The 19826-nt window shown below is 28.9% G+C and overlaps 4 protein-coding genes and 1 pseudogene across 5 annotated transcripts; 4 read left to right on the forward strand and 1 right to left on the reverse strand.

The window, feature by feature from the left end:
* The first annotated feature begins 243 nt into the window (after positions 1–243).
* Positions 244–4868, forward strand: MKS88_003117 (annotated as a pseudogene). The gene is made up of 9 exons: positions 244–2503; positions 2562–2646; positions 2731–2853; positions 3093–3154; positions 3328–3398; positions 3595–3729; positions 3915–4022; positions 4415–4531; positions 4809–4865. Coding segments are annotated over exons 1-9 (3018 nt in total).
* A 1554-nt stretch (positions 4869–6422) lies between these two features.
* Positions 6423–6797, forward strand: MKS88_003118 (proteasome maturation factor UMP1; the record flags this gene model as incomplete). Its single annotated transcript, XM_067216182.1, has 1 exon — positions 6423–6797. One exon carries the CDS (start codon positions 6423–6425, stop codon positions 6795–6797), a length of 375 nt encoding a protein of 124 aa, XP_067072854.1.
* A 929-nt stretch (positions 6798–7726) lies between these two features.
* On the reverse strand, positions 7727–9778 carry MKS88_003119 (ATP-dependent RNA helicase DDX41; the record flags this gene model as incomplete). The annotated part of the gene is made up of 1 exon (XM_067216183.1): positions 7727–9778. The coding sequence occupies one exon, from the start codon at positions 9776–9778 to the stop codon at positions 7727–7729; it is 2052 nt and encodes a 683-aa protein (XP_067072855.1).
* A 1350-nt stretch (positions 9779–11128) lies between these two features.
* Positions 11129–14615, forward strand: MKS88_003120 (uncharacterized protein; the record flags this gene model as incomplete). The annotated part of the gene is made up of 9 exons (XM_067216184.1): positions 11129–11173; positions 11519–11562; positions 11693–11815; positions 11891–11966; positions 12032–12066; positions 13304–13326; positions 13426–13511; positions 14396–14424; positions 14585–14615. 9 exons carry the CDS (start codon positions 11129–11131, stop codon positions 14613–14615), a joined length of 492 nt encoding a protein of 163 aa, XP_067072856.1.
* A 1929-nt stretch (positions 14616–16544) lies between these two features.
* Positions 16545–19821, forward strand: MKS88_003121 (uncharacterized protein; the record flags this gene model as incomplete). The annotated part of the gene is made up of 10 exons (XM_067216185.1): positions 16545–16622; positions 17180–17235; positions 17491–17612; positions 17738–17826; positions 17932–17996; positions 18155–18807; positions 18936–19007; positions 19233–19271; positions 19412–19491; positions 19645–19821. 10 exons carry the CDS (start codon positions 16545–16547, stop codon positions 19819–19821), a joined length of 1431 nt encoding a protein of 476 aa, XP_067072857.1.
* Positions 19822–19826: the final 5 nt, after the last annotated feature.

Here is a 19826-nt window from a genome sequence, read left to right on the forward strand (position 1 = left end):
AATTTTTTTGTGCTTGTCAATTCGTCCGCAGCTTGCGAACATTTAAAGGCGCTTGTATGTATGTACCCATTAGTACGCGTGGACATATATATGTACATGCGTTAACGCGGGTATATATGTTTTCATATGTGTTTACGCGGATATATATATGCACATACATTAGCGTGGATATATATGCACCCGAACGAGCCCGGCTGCACGCGCTATTAGTCCAAACATTTTAGCGAACAATTCCGCAAAATAATGTCAGACCTACGCTATTTTCAAACAACTAAGAAGGGGGAGATACACGAGCTGAAGGAAGAATTGCATTCATCCCATAAAGAAAAAAAAAAGGAGGCCATAAAGAAAATCATAGCAGCTATGACTGTTGGTAAGGATGTGTCGACTTTATTTTCAGATGTTGTAAATTGCATGCAAACATCAAATATAGAATTAAAAAAGTTAGTGTATTTATATGTAATAAATTATGCAAAAGTGCAACCCGAGCTAGCTATTTTGGCTGTTAATACTTTTAGAAAAGATTCTTCTGATCCAAATCCCCTTATAAGAGCACTAGCCATAAGAACTATGGGATGTATACGATTAGAACAGATAACTGAATATTTAATAGAACCTCTTAGAAGATGTTTAAAGGATGAGGATCCATATGTGCGAAAAACAGCAGTTATATGTATAGCTAAATTGTACGATATTTCCCCAAAATTAGTAGAAGAAGAGGGTTTTATAGAAACCCTTTTGAATATTCTAGATGATAACAATGCTATGGTAGTAGCTAATGCTATCATTTCTTTAACTGACATATGTGAAAATTCAAATAAGAGTATATTAAAAGATGTAATAAATAAAGATGATAATAATGTAAATAAATTATTGAATGCTATAAATGAATGTGTTGAATGGGGACAAGTGTTTATATTAGATGCATTAGTACTATATGAACCTAAAACTAGTAAAGATGCAGAAAGAGTATTAGAAAGAATTTTGCCAAGATTATCGCATGCAAATTCCGCAGTTGTGTTATCATCTATTAAAGTCATTTTAAGTTTATTAGAAAGAATAACAGATAAAGAATTTATAAAAAATGTACATAAGAAATTAAGCCCATCATTAGTTACATTACTATCAGCAGAACCAGAAATACAATACATAGCACTAAGAAATATTAATTTAATTACTCAGAAATTACCAAATATGCTTACAGATAAAATTAATATGTTTTTCTGTAAATATAATGAACCGGCTTATGTGAAAATGGAAAAGTTAGATATAATCATTAGACTCGTGTCGGATAAAAATGTAGATCTAGTTCTTTACGAATTAAAAGAATATTCAACAGAAGTAGATGTTGAATTTGTAAAAAAGAGTGTTCGAGCTATTGGCAATTGTGCAATCAAGTTACCCCAATCAAGTGAAAAATGTATAAACATTTTACTAGATCTAATAGATACAAAAATTAATTATGTCATTCAAGAATGTATAGTAGTAATAAAAGATATATTTCGAAAGTATCCTAATAAATATGAAAGCATTATAACAATCTTATGTGAAAATTTAGAATCATTAGATGAGTCTAATGCTAAAGCTTCTCTAATATGGATTATAGGAGAATATGTGGAAAGAATTGAAAATGCAGATGAACTAATTGATTCATTTTTAGAAAATTTTAATGATGAACCATATAATGTACAGTTACAAATACTAACAGCTAGTGTTAAATTATTCTTAAAATGCTCAAAAAATACCAAAGATATTATAACGAAAGTACTGAAATTATCTACTGAAGAAAGTGATAACCCTGATTTGAGGGATAGGGCATATATATATTGGAGGCTGTTATCAAAGAATATAGATGTAGCAAAAAAAATTGTATTAGCTGAAAAACCTCCTATTCAAGAAGATAATAAAATTACTGATATAAAAGTATTAAATAAACTAATTAAAAATATATCCATGCTTTCTTCCGTTTATCATAAATTACCAGAAACATTTATTGCAAAGAGGACTAACTACGCATTGCAAAATAGTAAGCATGCTCATGATAACGATGACGATCGTTTTGATCATGATAATTGTAGTGATCATTGTGGTGACCACTACAAGGGCAAGTACAATGACAAGTACATAGGTCATTACAATGACAAGTACAACGACCACTACAATGATAAGGGTAACGACTTTAATGTTTTAAAGATGAAGAAACAGATTGAGAGAAAAAAATATGATAGCTATTCTAGTGATAGTAGGAAATCAAACCATTCAAAATCGAGTAGTGAATCTTATAATAATTCATCAGATGATGATCCAAATGATGAAAAAGGCAATCCAGATGATAGTAAAAAATCGATAGATTTAATTGGTTTAAATGAAGATCATATTTCCAATAGTAAACCAAAGAGAAATGCACCTCCTGTCAAATTAGTTCAAGTATTATCCCCAGAGGATACTGGTTTAAAAGGACAAACAGGCTTGTCTATCCTCTCATCCATAAATCGAATTGAAGGTGAGAAACCATTTCTTTTTTTTTTTTTTTTTTTTTTCTTACGCTTACTGTGTTTTAGCTAACCAAATATGTGTTCCGAACGAAGTGAAAAAGGAGGTCCCATTTTTACGACACGGAGCATTTTACCGAATTTTGAGCTTATTGTGCTTATCTTGGGCTTGTTTTTCTCCCATTTTTTGCTCATTTTTTGCTCATTTTTTGCCCATTTTTTGCCCATTTTTTTTTAGGAAAAATTCAGTTAAAAATAGCCGTGACAAACCAAACGCCCAATATGTTGGTTGTCTCAGGAGTTCAGATAAACAAAAATTCGTAAAGCCAAAACAAAAGAGAAAATGCAATTACTCGTTTTAGTACATGTGCCGATCACAGTGATATATGCTCTTTACTAGATGTCTGTCAGATTTGTTTGAGCAGCCCTTTGAACTATGAGATTATGACGAATAGTTTAAGGCCCTTTTTGTTTTACTTTTTGTTTTTTTTTTCATTTCCTTTTTTTCATTTTATTTTTTTACTTCTCCTTTTTTTACTTCTCCTTTTTTTACTTCTCCTTTTTTTCATTTCCTGTTTTTTCTCTTCCCATTTTTATTAGATTTGGTTTATCCTCGCCGAACAACCTGGACATACTGAACATTTCCCTAGGGGAAACGAAGGGTATACAGCACAAATGCACAAGGGTGTCCGTAATTGCTGCCATGCGGAATTGAACACCTTATTTGGAGGAAAAAAGCGTGCAGATCGTTATTCATTTGTTACACGGAACGATGTTCGTCTGTATATAAAGCCATTTTTTATTATTTTCATTTATTTTATTTTTTTCTTTTTAGAAATTTTAATGCTGTTACTTCCGAACATGCTGAATTCCAACACGCCACCATCAACTCCTTTGTTCTTGCAGGTGCTCAAAAAAAAAAAAAAAAAAAAAAAAATAGTACTATTGGTAATAATAGCAGCAGTAGTAGCTACAGTGGTAGTTGCATTTGACAGATGCGCGTGAAACTGCCCCTTCAGACTGAAGAGCTCCACAAAGGAGGGGTAATATATGTGTTTAATTTCTGAATGAACATTTTGTTTTTTTATCTTTTTTCCTGTAGGTTGCCATAAGAACGAACATAGACATATTCTACTTCAACGTGCCCTACGACATTTTTATCGTTTTTGTGGAAAATTTTAACATGGAAAAAGATATCTTCAAGAAGAAGTGGCAGCTGATAGAGGACTCAAAGGAGGTACTTGCATGCCCATTATATGTTTCATGCGCACATGTGTATATGCATATATATGTACACACTATGTGTGAAAAACCCTTCATACAACTCCCCCCTCCCGCAGCAAATTTTTATATACATATTTTTTTTTTTTTTTTTTTTTTTTTTTTGAATTCCCCTTCTTAAAACCTGAAATACATACATAGAGCGTACTGATGGCGTCAAGTCCTATGGTTATTACATCTGACATTTTAATAAAGCGGATGAAGATTTTTAATATTTCTTTAATAGCTAGGAGAAATTTAAATAATATGGTATTATATTACAAACACGAAAGGAACGAAAACCTGGGCTTTTTTTTTGTTCCTTTAATTGCATATGCCCGTTGTGTAAAAGTGTATCTGCTCGATATTGTCCATTTAACTACTTACATATAAACTACATACACATACATACACATACATACACGCACATACACGCACATACACGCACATACACGCACATACACGCACATACATACGTACATACATACGTACATACATACGTACATACATACGTACATACATACGTACATACATACGTACATACATACGTACATACATACGTACATACATACGTACATACATACGTACATATATATGTACCTACACATACATAACATATATATGATTACATGTATGTATATTTCCCATTCCCTGCCTTTCAGGAACTATACTACTTTGCCTGCATAACGACAAACAATTTGGTTATACTTAGTGAAGTCACTATCCAGCCGGAAAAGAAAGTTGTTAAGTTATGTGTTAGGACTGATTCCGCATCAGTGGTAATAAAATTAATTGTTTTTAGTTTATCATTGATACTGTGCACGTACATGTACATATACGTATATATATACACATACGTATACTTATACGTATACATTTACATGCATATTTATACGTAATCATATGTGTATACGGCAATCCTTTTAACTGGAAAAAATTGATGTCATGATTTATATAACATATGAACAGTTCATAATTAAAAAAAAAAAAAAAAAAAAAAGAATTATTTCTTAGTAAACATTTTGACTCATATATTTTTTCATTACATTATTACAGATACCACTGTATAAATTGCTCTTTATCAAAGCCTTCTCACTAAGCGTAACTCAGACATGACTGATCCTACAATGTGTGAAAGCAAAATAAAATCCAGCAAGTTTTATTTTTTTTTTTTTTTTTTTTTTTTTCCTTCCATTTTTTGTCGTATGTATCATGTTGTAGTGTATAAAATTTAAGTATTCACATTTTGTACCGCAAACATGCTATCATTTTTGTTCCCTACCCTTTTTTATAAATGCTTTGGTTGTAAATAAATATCAATGTATGCACGTATGTACGACATGTGCACATGCATATGTTCTTTACACATAGCGTTTTGGTATATCCCGCGCCCATCTGTTTTTTCTTTTATGATAAAATAATCGAAATAAATTTTTTTAAAATCTAGTTTTTATTACACCTCAAGGTTTTATTTTATTTTATCATACTTTATCTTACCATATTTTATTTTATCATACTTTATTTTATCATACTTTATTTTATCATACTTTATTTTATTGTATTTTACCTCATCAGACTTTATTTTATCGTATTTTACCTCATCAGACTTTATTTTATCGTATTTTATCCCATTTTATCCTTTTTCTTTTTTATTTTTCAATGGAAGTTTCCCATTTTCGTAATTTTATTACAGTTGGTAAACTTTTAACGAAGCTCATATATATATCATACAAGCGATAAATGAAATAAGCACAGATAAGCACACGATTTGATGTGAATATGTATGACTATTCTCTTTTTAAAAAAAATGAATAAAATAAAATAAAAAAAAAAAAAATAAATAAATAAAATAAAAAAAATGAATAAAATAAAATAAAATAAAAAAAAAAAAATAAATAAATAAAATAAAAAAAAAGCATAGATTACGGAATTACCAAATTACAGGATAGCAATATAACAAAATGACTAACCAACGTGAAGTAGTAATGTAATGCCATTACCACAATTTTCAGAGATAATATAAATTTTGCTCATGTTTTATTATGCAAAATAAAAGATATGCATTATAACGATCAGTTCAACAGTGTTTAAAAATTGTGCATAACGACACTATAAGGTACAATGAACACATACCCGCATACCATTTAGTCAAGAAATTACAGAAATAAGCTTTTTTTAATTTTTTTAACATGTTTTTCTTTTCTTTTTTTTCTTTCTTTTTTTTTAAAATATTTAAATTTTTTGAGAAACAGCATAAGATATATATACATACATTTTGTTAAAATTTTTTTTCCGGATTTTTGGTAACACAGTTAAACGTGCTGCAAGTAAAAAGCTCCTTGATGAATGGACATATATATTCATTTACGCACATATATACTTATATAATAATATATATATGCAATTATAACGTATGTTGACTTTAATTTATGTATGTATGTACACAATTTTCCATATCTGTTCATATTTGAGCAGCTTATATGTTTCTCTTTGAAAGCAAAACTCATTCTGATTTCACAACAAATTTTAAGCTTCTGGCGTACGTAAGGAGGAGAACGAAGGGAATATCAAAAATTGTTTATACATGTATGGTGAAGTCTGCATTTTTTAAAATTAAAAAGAAAAAAGAAAAACGTAGCGTAGCATAGCATAACACAACGTAGCGTAAAAATGGAGGGCATGTACCTGGACAGGCTGAATTACGACTTCAAAGTAAAAGACGTCGTTAACATAAGAAACATAAATTTAGATGCGAAAGAAGATACTATAGAAAATTTTCATGATCAAATTTTATTAAAAGAAGAAAAGAATTATTTAAAAAGAACAGGTTTAATATATGGAACCCAGGAAGTGTTCAAGAATATAATGGATAGAGATATAGTAGCTATGTCTAGAAGATTACCAGGGATCAAAAGTAGTTTACTATCGCTAGATGTTATGAGAAATTCGATAGAAAGAGTAGAATCACACGAGTATATGGAAAAAATGGCCGATCAATGCTTAGAACCCTTATGGATGACTATAGAGAAAAAGATGAACATGTAAAGTTGCACCAATACAACAATACGTAAACACATGCTCAAATAAAAGTATGCCCATATGTATACATACATTTTTAGATAGCTCTTTTTGTTATTGGGACGATACGTATTTGCTTCTTCATCGTGGCCGCTTTTTTTTCATATGCATGATAAATGGTCGCTAATGACAGCTGTACATGTTGGTGAACATTGTTTAAGAAAAATAAAATATACATATATAAATAATGAAAGAGCCTTTTGAATTTTAGTTTAACTCATTTTATTGTTTTACTATTTATTCTACCTTTTATTTTATTTTTTATTCTTTTTTCTTTTTTCTTTTTTCTTTATTCTTTATTTTTTATTTTTTATTCTTTTTTCTTTTTTCTTTATTCTTTATTTTTTATTCTTTATTCTTTATTTTTTATTCTTTATTCTTTATTTTTTATTCTTTATTCTTTATTTTTTATTCTTTATTCTTTATTCTTTATTATTTTTTCCTTATTCTTTATTTTTTTCCATCGAATTGTGGATCATCAAAAAAGGACAATGTACAAATTTTAATTTTTAAGTTTAAGCAGTGGGAAAATATGCAGCACGGATAAATGTGCACAGGACAAAAAAAAAAAAAAAAAAAAATGAATTGTAAAGAAAAGATGAGAGTGGTTAAAAAAAATAAAACTGGCATTGTTAATCTGAATACACACTCATATTTGTATGAATACACGTTGATATTCGCTTCTTCACACACGAAAGACATCAAGGGTGACAATAGGATCATGAAAGGGAAAGCACGTACATATATGCATGTATACATATATATATGTATACATATATGCATGTATACATATATGTATATGTGCATAGATATATCCGTAAGGTAACTTCCAATGGGGAAGGAACATGTGCAAAAGGTGTGTACTAGCCATATCCATCGCATCAGCTGCGTTTTCTTTACCAGTCGCCCGTGTAGGCATTCACACTACTGTACTTATTACCACTAGATAGTATATCCTTGTGCATAGACAAAGTCTGCTTATTACGCTGTGATTCCAACTTAGAGCACTGGGTAATTCTGTGTCCCAGCCCCCCACAGTAGGAACATCCTTTAACTCCCCCAATTTCTTTTAAGTTGATTCCTTTACTGTCTAGCATTTCTAAAAAGGGGGGTATTTTCTGCTTGGCTTCTATTAACAAAGCCTTCAAGTCGAGCAGTATAGCTTCTTCTTGGTTTTTATTAATGAAAGTTGTAGCTATACCAGTTTTACCACATCTACCAGTCCTACCAATTCTATGTACATAATTTTCTATATCTTTTGGCATATCATAATTAATTACATGTTCAATTGATGGAAAATCTAATCCTTTCGATGCAACATCTGTACCAACTAGAATATCTTTTTTTCCTTCTCTAAATAAGTTGATGGCTTGTTGTCTTTCATTTTGACCTAAATTACCATGTATAGCAATAGCATTTACTCCTTTAAGTAGTAGATACTCATGTACATCATCTACATCTTTTTTATTTTCACAAAATATTAAGACAGGAGGACCTGTTTTTTGTAATACCTCCAAAAGATACGATAATTTAATTTCCTCTTTGACGTATTCTACTTCTTGTATGACATCTAGATTAGCTGCACCTGCTCTACCAACATTTATAATAATAGGATTAACCAAAGTCGACTTAGCAAATTCTTGAATTTTTTTAGGCATAGTGGCACTAAATAACAATGTTTGTCTTTGACTTGAAAAGTGATCTAGCGTATTTCTAACTTCTTCTTCAAAACCTAAATCGATTAATCTATCTGCTTCATCAAAACATAGATATCGACATTGTTCTAATGTCATTCTTTTTTTATTTAACATATCATTAAGTCTACCAGGAGTAGCTACAACCATATGTACTCCTTTTTGTATTTCCCTTCCTTGATTATAGGTACTAACACCTCCAATCATACATAAACATTTTAAGATTGGGTAATTATCTTTATATAAAAAATTACAATAATATTGTATTACATTATGTGTCTGTGTTGCTAACTCTCTTGATGGACATACAATAAGACCAAGTGGTCCTTCTCCTTCTTCAATTTTACACCTCAGTTCTGCTTCTAAACATATCATAATTAAAGGAAGTGCAAATACTATTGTTTTACCACTTCCTGTAAAAGCAATACCAATAATATCTCGTCCAATTAATATGGCAGGTAATCCTTGCATTTGAATCTGTGTAGGTTTATTTATTTTTTTTTTTTTCAAAGCTTTTAAAATGGCCTTAGGAAATTTCATATCCTTAAAATTTTTAATAGGTGGTGGAATGTCATTTCCATTTACATCAATATAAAAAACGTTTCTTATTTTGTCTACATATCTTTTACTCAACATTTTATATTTCTTTGGTAAAGTCCATATAGTTTTAAAGTTCTCTTTATACACAATTCCTTTTGCTCTTTCTTTTACTGATTGTAAAGGTGCATTCAAAGCTTTGGACACTTGCGCTAAGATCTTCTCTTCTTTTTTACGAATCTCCTCCGTTTCATCAACTTCATTCTTCTGTGTTTCCATCCTTATTTTATGGAATGTTTCCAGTAAGCTTTTTTGCATGTTTACTTTAATCTCATTATCATTTGTCTTATCATCCTTAGAGCTGTTTTTCTTTTTCTTATTATCCCGATTCTTCTCTTCTTCATTTAGTCCTTCACCATTTGGCCATTCGTCATCTGGCCCTTTACCATTTGGCGCTTCACCATTTGGTCTTTCATCCTTTAAATTTTGACTTCCACTTCTTTTCCTCTTTCCGCTTATAAAATTGCTTACCAGGTCGTCCACAAATCGCTTCCTCCGTACGCTCGTCGGTTCGTACATGAAATCGCTGCTGCAGCTGCTGTTGCTACTACCGTAGCAGTTACCGCTTCTGCTTCTGTTTCTGCTTCTCTTTCTGCTTCTCTTGTCGTTGTCATCACTACCCCTCGCATTTTTCCCACCTTTTTTTAAGTCCCCCATTTAGCTAGAATGTTTTCTTTTCTTTAAAAAAAAGCGTATTTGTTTTTTGAAGCGTTAAGTTGGCACATAACACGTCCTCACTCACATATATATATATATACATATACATATATTTATGCATATATACATATCAATGTATATGCATATATATAAATATGTACATGTGCATACAGTCGGCAAACATATATTATGCACTTTTGTACGAACTTGCATTATCGTATTTATACCCACTCAGGAACTATGTTTTAATTTTACATTTTACCCCCTTCAATGTAGTACTAAAAGGCACTAATTTGAGGTATTTCCAAAAAGGCAATTCCTCTATTTACTTCGGCTTTTTTTTTTTTTTACATTTATTTATTTACTTTTGTTTTTTTCTTTTTTTTTCTTCTTCTATTCTCTTCCCTTACACTTTTGCAATTTTTCAATTTCGCAATTTTTCAATTTCGCAATTTTTCAATTTCGCAATTTTTCAATTTTGCAATTTTACAGTTCTGCAATTTTACAGTTCTGCAATTTTACAGTTCTGCAATTTTACAGTTCTGCAATTTTACAGTTCTGCAATTTAATTTTTTGTTAAAATAGAAAAAAAAAAAAAAAAAAAAAAAATTCTCCCTTAAAGCATATTTTTTAACGCACGAAAAGGTATTTGCCATTTACGTAAAAAAGTATATTTTTTTGTTTTTTCAGAATAATCCGAAATGTCATAAATGTTTATGCATTTTGTTGGGTAACAAAGATAAGCAAATATAAATTTTTTGGTGGAATTTTTGGCCAAGGTAAAAGTTCGTTTTACTTTCCTCCTTGCATTTTAATTTCGCTTGGCATATATTATATCATTGCAATATTATGCTTCTTAATATAATACAATACTATACACTTGAATATAATTTAATAATTTTTTTTTTTTTTTTTTTTTTTTGCCAATCGCTGTTGAGTGTTAAACCATACGCAAGGGACTTTTTTGACCGAATATCTTGTGTTGCATTGATATGAAGATGCATGTATTTATATGTATATGTATGTATATACATGTATGTATATACATGTATGTATGCGTATTTACTTATGCAAGTATGGATGTTGAATGAAATAAGGAGAATGAAAAAGTAACAACTGTTATTATATATGGGTTAACTTAAATTTAACCCCAATATATTACAGTAAAATTTATAGTTAAAATTGTGCCATTAAATGTAGACCTTATTTTCTTCGCATATTTTACTGAGGAGAACATGGAAAAAGAAACATACACGATTATGCTAACACACATACATAAGAGAGAGTACCAACGTATGAACTTGCTTATGATAACTCTTTTCTACGTTAAACGAATAAAGCCGCTGCAATATGCTACATTTTAATCTACAGATGGTCAAAAATTTCTACGACGTTGTAATAAATCTTTCTATCTACTTCTTCATATGTACATGGTCATATAAGCAGAGGAATTTAAGTTTTGGTTGAAGTGACAACAATTTAATTATGTAGGACAAATACGTGTTTGAAAAAAGTAGAGCAAAAATTAACCATCTCTTATAGCAGCGTTTCTCCTGTGTATATATATATATATATATATATGTACACGTACATACATATGCATATGTGCAAACCATTTTCATGTGGCTACTCGTTCATTCAAAACAGTGTATTTATAAATGAGTATTTTTCTGTTTTCATTAAACACTATTCATTATAAGAGGACCCCTTATTTTTTTTTTTTTTTTGTACGTTTAAAAGAATTACTTACAACAAAATAATCATCCTTTTGTTTCATTTATAAAGTAGACAGGTGAAAGAAATAAAAAAAAATAAAATAAAGAAAGAAAATTATATACGTGAAAAACAGTTTGTAGTGCCATTTTTTTTTTTTTTTTTTTTTTTATTTCTTTTATGGTCACAATGGAATAACAGCAACAGCAGCAATAGCAGCAATAGCTGCAATAGAAGCATATTTTTACATTTGCATGCTCTCTCACATGTTTTAAAAATTTTAAATATACAAAAAAATGAGAAGCGTAAAATGGGATGCACGTGGTGAGAACTGTATGATGAAAAGAGTGCAATGAAAAAGAAAAAAAAAAAAAGAAGACAATTTTTTTTTTTAAACAGCACGACTTCTTCTCATTCGCATCTGAATGATACCATGAGCATGATATTTCTACCTCCATATGTCATAAGTAAAAATGTCAAGGGAGAATATAGTCCATATATGCTGGATATCATATAGCGTTTTCTCTTTCTAAAATGTAGGACTACGTTCGTAGCAGAAGATTAGATATATCCACGTTACGCACATACCCATGCGTATATATTTCTATAGCACAATAATAACATAGCAAAATGACCTTTGTATTCATAAAATTTGATAATTTTCTCTTAAAGTTTTTACTTTTTCAAAAGATCAAATCACATATGAGTGATCATGTATATATTTTAGTTTCATATATACACGTATGAACACTTCTTTTTTTTTTTTCTTCTCTCATTATAGCTAAACAAATGATGCTAAATGTCAATTTGTTCGCATATCCTTTGCATCCATTTGTATTACTATAAATATAACTTCAAAAAATTAGGAACGAAGAGAACTCAACGTACATGTACGTGAACTTTTTGCTCTATAGGGTTACAACAATTAAGCGTATTAAGGTGTATACATATATATATGTGCGCACATACGTGCGTATATTGATCTATGAAGGTGCAAAACTTGACCCATCAGTTTGCTTATCGCATCATTCTTACTATTTTATGTACATATACATTCAAACATACATTATACATAATTAAATATATGTTCCTCTTTTATTTTGCAAAATTTTTTAACACATACAATGGGACAATTTGGAAAATATACAGTTCACGTTAAAATACAAAATTGGTATTTTACTAAACGGGATAACAAATACAATTTAGGATTTTAAGAAAATTAATGTATATAAAATGTCAATTTGTTAATCAAAAATGAAAAAAAAAAAAAAAAAAAAAAAAAAAAAAAAGGGAACATTCAGAAATACACAAAATGAAGATGTTATTTAAAAAAATGTCCTGATTGTCATTTTCTTTTGCTTCATTATTTTAGTGCTACTACGACGTGTGATACTAGTAATTATTGTTAATATATATATATACAGCATATAGTATACACTATATAATATACAATGCACAAAAATTTTATATGCAAATATATATACATATATATATATATATATATATATATATATATACATATATTTAATATACATACATAAAATAGGATGAGCTGGAAAAGTGCACCAAAAGGATGACTAAAAGTAATGCTGTACTTAATTTTTCTTCCCATTTGAAAGATACACAATATAAGAACAGAAAAAAAAAAAAAAATGAATAAAAATAATAATACTATAGAACAATAAAATATTAAAAATGTAATAACACTTTCAGGTACATTTCCTTATCAGTGTCAATCCTGCAAATTCGTAAAAAATATACGAATAAAATTTTCTTTGCTAAATTTTAGTATTTTTTTTTTTTTTGGAAGAGAGGCAAATCAAAATTGCTAAAAGGTATTGAAATTGTGGAGCTATTAGTCATTCTTAAATTTTGAAAATATATGAATTTACTTAAAGAAAATTTATTTGAGCACGGGTGCCCGAGTGGTTAAGGGGGTGGACTTAAGATCCTCTGGTCACTAGACCGCGTGGGTTCGAACCCCACCTCGTGCAATGAGATGAAATTAAAAACTATTGAGGTTTTGTATTTTTTATTCTCCTTTTTTGCATCTTTTTTAATGCAATGAAAATTAATGTTTAATATTATATACTTTATTGTATTTTTCATTATGGTAAAGAAGGAAAATAGTACAAATGTTAGATTGCATAAATGCTTAATATTTATGCATCTAATATGAATTTAATAGAACACAAGGTAGGAATATACCATCTTAAATTCCATAATTCAAACATTATAGCAAAATCTAAATAAAAAAAAATTTTATATATCAAATTTTAAATAATCATTTTACAGTTTATTATTATGCTTGTAAGATCGTAAGAGTGCTTAAAAATATGAAAGTAAAAATGATTTGTACATCTACTCTATTTATCCCGTTTTTGCGTTTTTAGTTTTTTGTACAACGTATATATATACCGATTCTCCATTCACATGTGTATTCATAAATGTATATAACTATTACGTATGTATGTATGTATGTATGTATGTATAACGCGTTAGACATTTTTTTAACATCCTTTTTAAGAAATCCTAATGTTCATAGCACATATTTTAACTATGTTATTGTTGGTTATTAACCAGGTAAAAACTTCGTATATTTATCGCTCAGTTCTGATAATAGTAAAAAAAAAAAAAAAAAAAAGAGAGAGAGAGAAACAGAAATAGAAAGAAACATCTGAGAAGTTGTACATTTTAACAACAAAACAAAATATATTTCGAATTCTAAGATAATATGGTATATTTAGCATAAAGTACAAAATTAACACATTTGCAAAACTATACATGAAAAATTTCAACTTATCAATGTAACTTCTTTAACTTGAAGTTTTAAAGGATGTGAAATAGCTGTATTTATGGGTCTCCTTAACTTTATATATTTTATTAATTTTATTGTTTCTATAGTTACCATATGAACAGGTGCAAATGAACACGTCAGTAAAGGCTTACATTCACAATTATATGTACCCAATATTGACATTTTAAGATATATATATATATATATAAATATGCATACTGCGCACTTAGTTGCATATAATTTTTAACTGTACGTGAAAACCACGAAGATACCATATACCCCCCCTTCCAACGCAGTAGTTCCAACGCAGTAGTTCCAACGCAGTAGTTCCAACGCAGTAGTTCCAACGCAGTACATTTTATACATTTTTTCCAATATTTTTAAAAATTGGAGTTTTCGAAATATAAAAAATTGCTTATAACACATCAAATTTTCGCTTTTTTTGTACAAATAAAAAATACTTTACACAATAACACGTTTTATATAAATCAAAAGTACTACTACTATTAAAAAATGTAACACAAAAATTTTTTATTTTTCTTTTATACTTTTCCCACGCCGGGACTCGAACCCGGGTCGTTCGGGTGAAAGCCGAATATCCTAACCATCTAGACTACGTGGGATGCATTTGTTTAATCTTAATAGTATATCACATATATAATTTTTCTGAAAAATTTAAAAAGTATATCCAAAAAATTAATACAAAATTCGAAGAAAAAAAAAAAAAATGAGAGTAATAAAAAACCAGAAAAACAAAAATACCCTTTTTCTTTTTTGTTCATTTTTTTTTTCTTTTTTTAAAAAAAATATTACATTTTATTAAACAAGTATGTAACTATAGTATGCTAAAAATGTTTAATCGACCTTAACAATTTTGCGGAAGTTGTATTCTGTTTCATGTCAATTTTATCATTTCACAAATATGTATGACCATAGGTAATAATTCATATGACTGTGCGATATTTTTATTTTTTTTATTTGGCGCATTTCAAGTCAGTTTTTTAATACCTCTCCCTATATCAGTAATCGTACACGTACATACACGTACATACACATATATAAAAGTACATATATTTATATGTTCATATATTTGTATGTATGTCTCTAGTGAAATATGTGTAACTGATCGTTAACAGATTTTCCTTTTGACACGCGTATATGACCTTTCTAATACAGGAACAAAAAGAAAAAAGAGTAAAGAAGTAAAGAAGTAAAGAGGTAAAGAAGTAAAGAAGTAAAGAGGTAAAGAAGTAAAGAAGTAAAGAGGTAAAGAAGTAAAGAAGTAAAGAGGTAAAGAAGTAAAGAAGTAAAGAGGTAAAGAAGTAAAACGAAAAAATATATAAAAATGTATTTTTTCCTTTTATTAAGATAATTCCGGCAATAATTGTTAAAAGGATTTCTCGTACAATTGCTGAAATTTTTTTTTTTTTTTTTCTTCTTTATAACATCTTAATTTACATATCATTGCATACCGTTCCAAAGCAAATTATCATCATGTAGTGAAAAAGAAAAAATAAAAAAATATGATGAAACTTTTGTTACACTTACTAATATAAAATGGTACGATTTTACGCAACATAGTACCATACAATGAAGTGCAGTAAATTTTATCGAATTTTTTTTTTTCTTTCATTTAGCTATTAAAACATGGAATTTGGAAATTACAACACACTCTCTTATATTTTTTTATCATTTCAATTATGTGTGTATTTATATAGTTAAAAAGGAAATTTTGCTTAAGCTTTCTTGTTGTTTAATATAGCAGCTGTGACATTTTACGTATTTTGCTTTGTTCATCAATGGAGACGAAATTCGACTTTTTGGAAGCATATATAAATAAATAAATATATATATTATATATATATATATATATACATATACGTATACATATACATATACATATACATATACATATACATATACATATACATATACATATACATATACATATACATATACATATACATATACATATACATATACATATACATATACATATACATATACATATACGTTTACGTTTACGTTTACGTTTACGTATGTTTGCACCTATGTTTGTACAAAGTTGTGCGTACCATTAAATATTTACGCGTTGCCTTATTTTTAAGCATACATTTGTGTGTAAACAATAACGAGGCAATATCTTCCATCCGTACATTTCTTTACACCATATTTTTAATTCGTATATAATACCCATAAATTCTTTAACTCTTCATTGATTGAAGGAAAATTACAATATTAAATTCCAAAAAAAATATGCAAAGTGCTAATAATATATCAAATATTGAGGAGCTACTTTTTTTTTTTGATACTCTCATAAATGACGGATATGTGGTAATTATGAAAAGAGAAAAAGCGCAAATTTAATTTTGTATAAAAATATAGAACACTAATTTGAGCGTAATAATGCGTTTTCAAGCAAATGTACACACCCACATATATACATACGTGTATACATGCATATATATATATATATATATATATATATATATATATATAATCGCATATATATCCACATAACATACTATACATACAAACGTGAAAGAATAACACTACGTTTCTAATGAAATATCAAAAAAAAAATAATAAAATAAAGGGATAATTATTTACAATAACGAACATTAAGTAAGAAAAATTTAATGGCGAAAACTCAGTACATACACAAAGTGTAGGTATGCATATGTACTTGTGGACATCCACGCATAGGCATATATAAAAGCATACACACTTAAACATATATATATGTTTCTACACACACACTGTTTGATCACCGTGAAGAGATTATAAAGTTATTTGTCATGACAACAGAAAATTATGAACTTGTTTGGTATGCAAGAATTTCTTAGCAGATGGATGTTCCATTTTTTTTTTTTTTTTTTCTTTCTTTGTAGGTTACTATTTTTTTTATCAAACACGTATTAAAATTATCCTCTAAGTTGTCTCAAAAGTATGTCTAAGTATTTTTTTTTATGTGTGTGAAAAGGACCTTTTCTAATTTTTCGTATTAATTTGTAATCTACTTTGTGCTTTGTGGCTGTTTTGTTCTACAAGTGATCCATCTACTCGTATGTCCATTCCATGAACTGTTTTCACCTCATTTTAATCCTAGCTGAACTCCATTTTTATTCTATTTTAACCAAAGTTCAATACCATTTTAATTCCATCTTAATGGCATTTTTTTTTTTTTTTTTTTGCTTTCTAGACTCATACAGTACTATTTTGAAAAAAGAAGAAATGAATTGCATGCCACTTATATGGTTGAAGGGTACCAAGAGGATAGGACAGAATACATTTGTGCAATTAAAAACGAACGGGATATTTTAAGTAACCTATCGATTTAATCGTAGTTTCAATTTTAATTTCTTCTCTTTTTTTTCCTTTTTTTTTCCTTTTTTTTTTTTTTTTTTCGATAAATGCTTGACTTGTTCATAATTTTGTGCACATTACAGAAGTACATAAACAAGGCAATTTTAACGTAAAAATATACAGTGTACAATCAAACAAAAATAAATCCGATTTATCCGTGCTATGGAAACAAGTAAATATCAAAAATGAATCGACGTCATGTCTTCAAATAGCAATGTGGCTTAAACGAATTTTTAACTTTTTTTTTTTTTTTCCTTCTTTCCTTTTTTTATGTTAGGAATTAAATGAGATAAGCAAATTACTGGAAAAGAAGGACTTTAAAAGTCAAAAGGAAATTCCTCGGTAATTAAGTGCAATCATGAATGCTATCGTGTATGCATATATATACATATACATACGCACACATACATGCGTAGAATCATGTGCAGCGTTCGTTGGATACGCTCGCATTATACCAGAAATTGTAAATTCACGTACGTTTACATTTATAGATCCTTTAGTACCGAACTGGACAAAGAAAAAGTATACAATAACGAATTACAATCAAATGCAATAAACAGTACATCACAGATTAAAAAGGAAGTAAGGAATGATGCCCAGAATGATGATAAACAAATTGCACAAGGAAATATAAGTGAAATTGAAGGTATTACAAAGGTCAATGTTTTAAATGAGAAAATATATAAGAAAGAAATAAATTGCATTAAGTATAAAAGATCTGATAAAAATAATAATGATATTGATATTATTAGAGCTCATAATAATGAAATATGTTGTTATTATGACAATAAAAAGGAGGGGGAGATTCAAGATAGTAATGAACAGGATGTGGAAAAGGATAAACATAACACATTAAATACACATGATGATGAAAATAATGAATGGAAATCTTTCAGCCCACACAAGAGACAAGGCAATAATACAAAGGATGACGACATGAACAATTTAAAAGAAAAAATATCTACATCGAAAAAAACAAAAACAAATAATGATATTTATCCTTTTAAGGTAAAGAGAGAAAATGTAGTATCAGGCTCAGTATATAATAAGGAAAAACAAGCAATATATGAAGAGAATGTGAACAGCTCAAATGTGCCTAAGATTAATCATAGTGAAAGGAATACCCCCCTCAAAAACTCGCTTGATAAAAAAGGTATACGGCACAGCATCATTTGTTATGTGTATGTGTACTTGCGTATGTGTGTGTGTGTGTAGATATGCAAATTCTATGACCAACTTAAGATACATTATACACATATAATTTCCACTTACCCCTAACAGAAACAGGAAAAAGAAAAAAAGCACCAAGTGAACAAGCAGATGAAGAAAAAGTGAAAGAGACGCTGGTGGAGAGTAAGAATCATTAGTCATAATATTAATAAAATAATATTGAACGAATAAGAAATGATAAAATAAATATAAGTATAGCTAACTATGTGGTAGAGCTAAATACGCCTACCCGGGCAATGCATGCTGCAGTTAGTGTACATTACGTTTTCATGTTTATAAAAGTATGTATATGGGTATGTATACATATATATACACACGGTAATGTTATATTTTGCACATTTTTTGCAGCTTCAGAAAATAGTAAAAAAGCAATGCTGTTTGAATCGGGTAAGGGTTTTTCGAAAATAAAAAAAAAAATCAGAAATTAGAGATGTCAATGAGTTGGCTGTGCATATATGCATATAAATATATACGTACACACGTATGTGTATATATATGTATATATATATTTTTTTTTTTTTCAAAAGATTCAAATGAAAACAATGATGAACGCAAAACAGTGAAAGAGGATGAGGTAGCCATGAATGTGCTAAAAAGAGTTAAACTGGTAAGGATTAGTATAACTGGCAATTACATGAATATGTATATGTAGTATGTATATGCATGCATCCATGTGTTAATGCTTGAGGAAGGCACGTTTTATACAAAATAGCAGGGAAATTATTACATACACTATATTTGCCCCCTTTTTTTCTAATAGGGCAAAGGAACTGAACTGTTTTACGAAAACGGATACTTGGTTACCCTTGACAAAGAAATACCTACTAATGAAATATATTCAAAACCAGATATAGATAAGTGTAAAGAGAATGTTAAGGAAAGTTCACCTTATCGAAATAAAAGTCCAAGAGCCCTCCAACAAACATTATTAACGTAAGCAGA

Source organism: Plasmodium brasilianum, chromosome 10 (genome assembly GCF_023973825.1).
Source record: "Plasmodium brasilianum strain Bolivian I chromosome 10, whole genome shotgun sequence".
Lineage (NCBI taxonomy): Eukaryota > Apicomplexa > Aconoidasida > Haemosporida > Plasmodiidae > Plasmodium > Plasmodium brasilianum.